This window comes from Oryzias melastigma, linkage group LG7 (assembly GCF_002922805.2).
Source record: "Oryzias melastigma strain HK-1 linkage group LG7, ASM292280v2, whole genome shotgun sequence".
Lineage (NCBI taxonomy): Eukaryota > Metazoa > Chordata > Actinopteri > Beloniformes > Adrianichthyidae > Oryzias > Oryzias melastigma.
In genome coordinates this window covers 7,850,057-7,858,228 of record NC_050518.1, presented here as the reverse complement: position 1 = coordinate 7,858,228, position 8,172 = coordinate 7,850,057, and the positions used below count along the sequence as shown (strand labels likewise).

At 38.3% G+C, this 8,172-nt stretch overlaps 2 protein-coding genes across 5 annotated transcripts in view; both read right to left on the bottom strand.

The window, feature by feature from the left end:
* LOC112159777 (rho GTPase-activating protein 4) overlaps positions 1–3,733 on the bottom strand; it is an 11,490-nt gene extending 7,757 nt beyond the window's left edge. Inside the window, exons 1-9 of one of the 4 annotated variants that reach the window (XM_024294046.2) lie at positions 3,263–3,733; positions 1,954–2,043; positions 1,589–1,760; positions 1,346–1,508; positions 1,170–1,232; positions 965–1,093; positions 757–885; positions 448–669; positions 268–369 (exon numbers count right to left, since the gene is read on the bottom strand). In XM_024294046.2, the coding sequence (XP_024149814.1) occupies positions 268–369; positions 448–669; positions 757–885; positions 965–1,093; positions 1,170–1,232; positions 1,346–1,508; positions 1,589–1,760; positions 1,954–2,043; positions 3,263–3,401 (1,209 nt within the window). In that variant the 5' untranslated portion in view covers positions 3,402–3,733. Of the gene's footprint in view, positions 1–267; positions 370–447; positions 670–756; positions 886–964; positions 1,094–1,169; positions 1,233–1,345; positions 1,509–1,588; positions 1,761–1,953; positions 2,044–3,209 lie in introns of all 4 variants that reach the window. The other 3 variants (XM_024294045.2, XM_024294047.2, XM_024294048.2) reach the window with 3 other exon arrangements.
* Positions 3,734–4,696: 963 nt separating this feature from the next.
* naa10 (N-alpha-acetyltransferase 10, NatA catalytic subuni) lies at positions 4,697–7,750 on the bottom strand. Its single transcript, XM_024294012.2, has 8 exons — positions 7,556–7,750; positions 7,319–7,417; positions 7,179–7,237; positions 7,064–7,109; positions 6,874–6,989; positions 6,699–6,743; positions 5,211–5,295; positions 4,697–5,084 (listed from the first exon to the last, which is right to left on the bottom strand). Exons 1-8 carry the CDS (start codon positions 7,574–7,576, stop codon positions 4,902–4,904), a joined length of 654 nt encoding a protein of 217 aa, XP_024149780.1. The 5' UTR covers positions 7,577–7,750; the 3' UTR covers positions 4,697–4,901.
* Between the last annotated feature and the right edge of the window lie 422 nt (positions 7,751–8,172).

The window sequence follows — 8,172 nt, the reverse complement described above, 5'->3', positions numbered from 1 at the left end:
TTCTGTAGCCCATTATAATAAAGTCATAAAATGCATCTGTCCAGCCACATTTTTACATCCTCAACAAACTGACAAAATCGGACCCAAACTTTTAATGTTAAACAGTTAGCCAAACAAGCTGTGATTCCTTCAACTTTTGGGAAAAGAACCAGAAAAAAAAAAGAACTATTTTCTTCCACAAAATCTCCAAAATATACAATAAATCAGAAACCAAAGTAGGAATAAACATGTAAAAACTAGTGTAACGGATTGTTTGATGAACTTTACCTCATCTGTTTCTTCTGTGACTGCTTTCAGTCGGGTTTGTATCTGCTTGAATCGGGTTTCCAGCTCACACCTCATCTCATGCTCCACGCTGATCTCTGAAACCTGAGAGATACAAAAAAAAGTGGTCTGACAAACAGTCAAAAACATTAGCTGCCGGCTCATTTACGGAAAAACACTCACCTGGTCTCCTTCTTGGGGCTGATAGGTGAAGCGGGCAGGCATAGAGAAGGCATTGTAGTGGTCCTGCAACAGAATGTCTTTGTCTCGGCTCTGGTCCAGATTGGACACGATCTCCTGGAGCTGCAGCAGACTGCTTCTCAGCTCCTGATGGGTATTCTTCCCCTTTGACAGATAGGCTTGCACTACCCGGCCCAAGGAGGGGTGGTATCCCACATCTGCACACTGAAGGAAGAAAAGAAAAAAAAGAAAAATCTTTCAGATATTTTAAAAGTCCCAAAACTATACAAAAGCATAAACGGATTCCCTCACATCGATGAGAAAAGAGATGTCCTTCAGGAAGTACTTCATCACGGAGGAGTTGGCAGCAGCCATGTTTAACAGGTAGTCGTTCCTGGCCTTGCTGCACTTCAGGTGTATTTCCTGAACTTTAATTTGTCTCTGTAAAATGTGAATTCAGTCAACAAGACGCCTCAGAATAAACACACATAACAATAATTATTAACAGGAAGATATTTACTTTTTCTATCAACCTCTCCAGCTTCTTGGAAGCGCTCTGCTTTTGTTTCTCCTCCTGCTTCTCTGCCTCCCTCAGTTTTCCCTCTGCACACACATAGTCTGAGTAGTACTGGTGGTAGGTGCGCCACGCCTGCACAAAGCCACCCAGAAGAATGACAGTCTGTACATGGGAGTAGAAACGCTTCAGTGTTTGGCGTGTTTCTTACTGTCTGTAGCTCTGTGGTAACTTTGAGGAGTCCATCTTGTAGCTGCGTGCAGATGTCTTTACTCTGAAAGAAGGCAAAGAGTTAGGACTAAACATCAACCAGGTGTGTTTTCAGTGTCAATACAACCTCGTCTAAAACACGTGGGAGTTTGTTTAATGCTTATGTTGCAGGGGTACCTTCTTAGCAAAGCGCTGCGTGTACTCCAGACAGTGTGTGAGGGGTTGGGTGAGAACATTGATGCAACTTTCACCGAGTTCACCGTGCTCTCTACTCTCTTGCCGGGTGTGGGTCAGCAGAGCCCCCCACATCTGGGACACCGTTTTAGTGGTGGGTTCCTTCCTGAGTGCAGAGTTTTGACTCAAGTCACCTCCAAAAGCCAAACACTTTCAGAACAATGTGTTGGCACGACTCAAATTTACTTTTTAGTCTTTGAAGAAAACCTCTCTGCAAGCTTTTCCAGGGATCGAGCATACTCGTTCTCAATCTCGCCCCGCCGCCGCAGGTAGTCTGTCAGGTCTTGCAGCTGCTGGGTTTTCAGCTCAAGTTGCAGGTCCAACACCTTCAGCTGGTCTATGAGCTGGCAACGCACCTCTAAAAAGAGAACAAGCAGGCCGAGTCTCAAGAGAAAGAACACGGTGGACGATGACTCATAGTGAAAGCAGGGTGTGCAGGGTGAGAATCTTATTTTATGAGGCCGTTTCTTCTAAACAGGTATCAAGCATTTACATGGGGTGAGACAAAAAGAGGAGGAAGTTGGCAAAATGGTAAAGAGAAGTCACTCTACCTTTAATTTGTACGTCATAGTCCACTGTACCCGTTTTTTCTCTTCTGTGTTTGACATGAGAAGTCATTGTTGCTCCAGCAGGACAACAATCTGTGTGAAAAAGAACATTCGTTTGAGCTCTGCAGGCGTTGTGGGATTCCTGTGAATGCAAGCAGCTCTGCTGTTTCTGCAAACACGTCTTGCAAGCAAATGTTGCACCTTTGCACTTAAACCTCCATATTAAGCACCAACTTCCTCCTTCCACAGAAGAAGCATGTTCATTTAACTGTCACACATCACCTCAGAGTGTGTGCCCCCCCACCACCCCACGTCCACCCAACTGTGGTGCTTTCCTAAGCAGACAACTAAAAAAAAACATTTGGCATTTGTCGCTTGCCGCATTGGACGTGCTGTAGAATTGCATAAAGAATAAAAATAGCTCTCACAACATCTCAGCCTACCTAAAAATAGTGTGGAGCGTACAGCATAAAACTCTGGGGATGTCTGCTCTGCGGGCAACAGGTGCTTTCACAAATGGCACGGATGCTCTTAAAGTTATTTTGAAATTCCAGCTTTGGAGAAAACCCTCTATTTTTTTACAATACACTTAAAAATATATTTTCCAACTAAAAGAAAAGAAAACTTTAATGCAGTTTTTGTAGAACATGTTTAAGTTTTGCATGTTGTCATTCATCAACAAATCCATCTGCAACAGGAGTAAAAACTAAGACTTAAAGAGCTTGAATGTAAAAATAAAGAAAAAACAACTTTAGTTGTTAAAGATTGACAAAATGTTTATGCATGCAGATCAGAAAGGGAAGAGCTGTTTTTTTTTTTTAACTTAACCCTTTGTACAAAAGTACTAACATTCTTCCTTTACTGCCCCACTTCCCTTTTTGTTGTATTTTTTGACAGCTAAACACTCTTCATCAGCAGACTCTTACAGACTCCTTCTGTTGGGAAATGTACCAAGTGACCTCCAGAAATAGCTGGCTGTCAAAACTTAAAAAAAAAAAAAAACTTAGTTGTTTTTTTTTTGTCACCCTCATCATTTACTGTAAATGTTTTGGTTCCTTCCTGCCGTCACAGTCCGCAAGTTTATCAAAGTGATATTTGGAACTGGCAACAATACATATTAATATAAATATAAAAAATGTTCTGAAATGTTTTTGTGGCTAAATTAATCTAGTTAAAAAAATGACAGAGCAAGCAGATTTAAGAATGATAGCACTGATTTTCACAGAGATACCTTACAATTATTAATTCAAATGACCTACCCCGCTCTGTCCACAAAAAAGTTTTATATCCAGACAAAAATGGACTGCTTTACCAGGTGAAGATCTGCGATCAACCGGCCTCCTCCTCTGAGTTGAGTAACTAACTAATGCCAGTTGATAGCACAGTAAGCTATAAACTTTCACCGCCCCCTCACGTTGGACATGGATTGATGTGGGTGGAGTGGAACTCATGTCTCTTTCTCGCACACACACTTCTCTGGATCTCACCCTCCTCCCCTCTTTCACTCTCACATGTAGCTTGAGGCATCAGAGTGTGATTGTGCAAGTGTGACAAGAAAAAAAAAAAAACCTTTTAGCGTCTTCCTCTCTTTGGCTTTCATGATGCCTCTTGACCATCACTGCAGGTTTTCACTCCAATCATGCGGCAGCTGCTCCCACTGATTGGTTTGTGAGTGAAACCAGCTGCTTTACAGATAAACAAATAAATAAAAATATACTGGAGTAGGAGCTATGCATGAATTCCCATCTGACAGGAAATTTAACACATGAAAGTCTTATTCAAATAAAAAAAGTGTTTGACACATTACAGTTTACCCTTACATTGAAATGTTAAGTAAATGTGTGAACAAAGCTACTCGAAAGGTCATAATATAATTGGGTTGGGTGCTGCTTCCTTTCACACATTTGTTGAAGTTTGTCAAACTACACATTTCTGCTGTGCTGTTCAGAACTTACTGGTGAGCAATAATCTGCTGCAACTTTGAGGTTTTATGGAAGTTCAAATGAGCAGAAGACGGTGTGTGCACTCCCAAAGCAAGGATTACAGATTCTGAGTCATATGAATATTTGTGAAAAAACAGAAGATTTCCCAATCTAACAATAGAAACATTCAAATAATGTCCATGTAAAACAACGACCTTCACTAATAACTGGAGAACCTTTGATCTTTCAGTGATAAGGACTCTCCCTGAATCTTTATAAAAACATTTCTTTAGACACTTTAAATGTTACTTTTCGGTTAAACAACAGTGGAGTTATTGTGGGTTCTTTTGCTGTTCTGCCTTTTTTACTGTACATTTTTAATTAAAAAAAAATGCAAACTCATGAATAATATCACAAAGGCAGAACAATACATTTAAATTGCACACGTCTCGTGGTTTTCCAACATTCATTTTTTGTAACTTGGAAAAACAAATCAAGTTTTCAACCTCTTTTTTTCTAGTGTCATTTAACATCTAGGAAATTTTGAGCCCATATTTCTAATACATTTTTACTCTTTTTAAAACTGAAAAGCTGGAGAAGGTGAAGTTTTTCTCCATTTAATATATGTTTTCCAACAAGATTTCGATGAATATTTTTACCAGCAGGTTTACATTTTATGAGAGCTCTTCCTGCTAAACAATGGGAGAATGTTTTGGGTAATATCTAAAATAATTACCTTTTATGACTTAATTGGCCTCAAGATTGACCAAAATAAAATCAGGTCTGTCCAAGTCGTCGGCTTTTCAAACAGAAAAAGGGACAAGTATTTTATTTTAGTTTAATTTCAAAAGACAGCGTTGGATATCCAAGTCTCCTTAAGCATCACAGCAAAGGAAAGAAGGAGGAAAGAAAAGATTGGGATAATGGTTTCAGTGTCTTGAAGCACACATCTGGCAAAGCCAAACAAAGTAGCCAAAAAGAGCTAAAAACGGGAAGTGAGTTATGCTTTTAAAAATGTCTTCTTCAGCGTCATTGTGAATCAGAAGAGGAATCTTTGACATCTGTGCTCTCTGTTGCCTCGCTGACTTCACTCTGTTCTTTGCTTTCTCCTCCGCTGTCCCTCTCGCTTTCTCTCTCCTGGTCGCCCGGGCCCGACTGGCTCTGGCCGGATGGGGTGTCTTGACAGGACACACGAACTCCAGGCTTCCTCAACTGCAAAGTCACACGAGGGAAAACCCAAACAAAAATGTAAAAAAAAATAATGTACAAAATAAAATTACAAATTTCCAGCAACATAAAAAGAAAAACATGAAGCCAGAAAAAAAAAAAAAAAATCACCTCATCGGCCATGTGGGCGAGGTCCCTCTTCATGGCATAAGCATCCTCTCCATCAGCATAGTACTTTGGCTCTACTTCACTAATCCTGCAAAAACGTACAGTAAAAGATATAAATATACTGTGATAATTTGCTTACCTTGATTCTTAGGTGCATTATATGGAAAAACTACAAAACAAGCAGCTTTAACTTTGATGATCTGAATGTAAGTCATCCTCAGGAGCTCACAATTTGAATGTCTGCACTTGTAATTATGTGCATCTATTAATTGACTCAATCACTGAATTGATTTCTATGTAATCTTATTAACAGGAATCTTGAAAACTTTACCTGCACTGTTCAGTACGAGGCATTTATCTCTGAGTCACTCTGGTTGAAGCTTTGGCTAAAGATGTCCTGGATTGACTTTATGTCAGTGAATCGGATCAAAATGAACCAATATTGACTAGGAATTGCATCAGCAACCACAAATTATGATATTAATCGAATCTGTTAAAATGAATTGTTACAGCCGTTTTGCAATAGTAATTTAAAAACAAGCTGCATCAAAAGAAGATTCTTCTAAAGTGTGTTTCTGGGTGGAATGTTTCTCTTTACAAACTCTCTGAGCTTTAAAGAACCAAAGCAGAAGTTAAAGTTTTTAGAAGGAAGGACCTTGTTCCTGATAACAACAGACCAATAAGGTTTTTGGTAACAATAATCAGTCTTCTCCGGTGTCACATTAGGTAACATTAAGTGGCTGCAGAGTGCACCAAGTTAATAAACAACAAACTAGGGAATTTCTTAATGTTCGTGTTAGCTGCTTTAACTGTAAATAAAAATGCCAAACATGCATTAGAGACGATTTTTCTTCACCAAAACACAGTTAAGAAATAATTTTGTACTGTTGTTGTTATCACCTATAAAGTAAAGAGGTTGTTTTCTGATACTGCACACATTATTAGGTTTTCTGCACAAAAAATGGACACAGGAACTAAAGTCGGCTCATGTGCCCTGGCTTGATTGCACTTCCTGAAAGATGTTATTACGTAGTTAATGTCTCATTATTATTTACAATGACTTAAGTGACCATGGAAAAGATTATAACCATGTTACCAACATACATCAATAACATTTTACTTTACATATTTGTAGTTTGAGAAAAAAAAGACCAATAATATTTTTGAAACTGGTTTTAACATTTATTATTATTATAATTTGAAAAGTTCATCCTATGTTCCTGTATAATTTATATTCTTGAACCAATTTTCTTATGTTGCTCTCAGCAAAGCATTGAAGCTTTAATCAGCTAAACAAATCTAAAACCTAGTTCCTCATATCTTAGCCGGTGACACATGATGAGCTCTCCTAATTTAAACCTATTACAATAACACAAACCATGTCAGGTAAACTATATTTAGAGGACCACTCAACCTCAGCTGTATTTCTAGACCACAAAATATTTAAAAAGTCATAACTTGGAATCTTTGGTGACACAGAAGAGGACTTACTGGAACTTTAGGGTGTTGGAGTACAGGTGCAGAGCTGCTCGATTGCTGAAGTGTAAAGAAAACAATTTAAACAGTGAGTAGATAACAGGAATATGGGCACATTTGTGCAGAAATCTGTGCACTGATCATCAAAACAAAAAATGGTTTCACAAGCAGCCATTATAATTGTGTTTACCTTTTACGAACGTGAAGGGAGACATATTTGGCATTAAAGTTTTCTATCATTGCTCGGCTGGCCTGATCCATCAGTTTCTGGGCTAGACCAAGGCGTCTGTGGGATCTCTTCACAGCCTGAAAAAACAAGAGAACTGGGCTGAAGTGTCTCATTGACAACACATTAAACTGTTTCTGTTGGATGATCTTACCAGTGATGTGATGTGTCCATGAGGGACATCATCTGGGTCTTCCTCCCTACAAAAGCATGAACATTTTTAGCTTCATAAATCATTTATCACTTATAGCCAAATGTTTCAAACTCACATCTTTGCAAGCACATAACCAACAATTTTTCCATTTTCATCCTCTGCGATGTATGACAGCTGTAACAACAGAAACAGTTTAGCAAGGCAGAAATTATGCTAGTAAGAGAAAAAAAGAAAAGGAACCATCCGTTGATCTACCTGAGGCCATGACAACCCGTGATAGAAGTAGTATTTCATCTGATAGTTTTCTGGGAGACACAGCAGGTTACAATGCTGCATGTTCATGAGGTCCTCTGGCTAGAATAGGAGAACAAAACGTATTAAGATGCCATTTACGCTTCAGCAAGTATCAATGAGGGCTAACAGTGCATGGCTAGCTTAGCTAGCTTAAATGCTAAACAGCGTGACTGACGGGAAGATTTTCAGAATACTTACTCTTGCGTTTCTTATATTCATCTTGTCAACTGAATTTGACTCTTGCCTAAAAATTGAAAAAATATTATGCAGGCTGGATTTTAATAGTCATACTAAACATACGAGGAGATTTAAAGAATTTGTTTCGCTAACTGTAATGAAAGCTAGCGTTAGAAAAAAGAACGAATGCGCATGCGGCACAGGCAGCGGGGATTTCCGGTCAGTGTTTTAGAAACTTCAAAATAAAAGTCAGAGCGATGAACTTTGATTTCCGCCGCGTGTGAAGTTTTATTTTAAAAGAAAAACTGTTTAGAGTTGGCACAACCATCAGACAATAATTAATGTTATTCAGTTTTTAACATTTAAATTTATTTTTAATTTGTTTCCTGCTTTTTTTTCTTTATCAATGCATATTTTATTTCAGCACAGCTTCCAAAATGTTATAGAACTCAAGGTCTGTAAATAGTTACATTACAAGCCAATTTTAAATATGATTGATAAATACATTAAATGAAACATCTACTTTTTATATTAACATCCTTCTTAGTCTACTCATTTGATACCACAGTAATGCACCGATTAATATACTATTTCTCTTATTATGCACCCAGAACATTATTCAGTAATTTGTGTGAACA

What these genes read in the sequence shown, in the direction of transcription:
- naa10 (XM_024294012.2), bottom strand. Translation starts at nt 7,576, where the DNA reads ATGAATATAAGAAACGCAAGA. An exon ending in ATGGACACATCACATCACTG is followed by an intron (nt 6,990 to 7,063) that starts GTAAGATCATCC and finishes TTGTTTTTTCAG; the next exon opens with GCTGTGAAGAGATCCCACAG. An exon ending in TCCAACACCCTAAAGTTCCA is followed by an intron (nt 5,296 to 6,698) that starts GTAAGTCCTCTT and finishes ACGTTTTTGCAG; the next exon opens with GATTAGTGAAGTAGAGCCAA.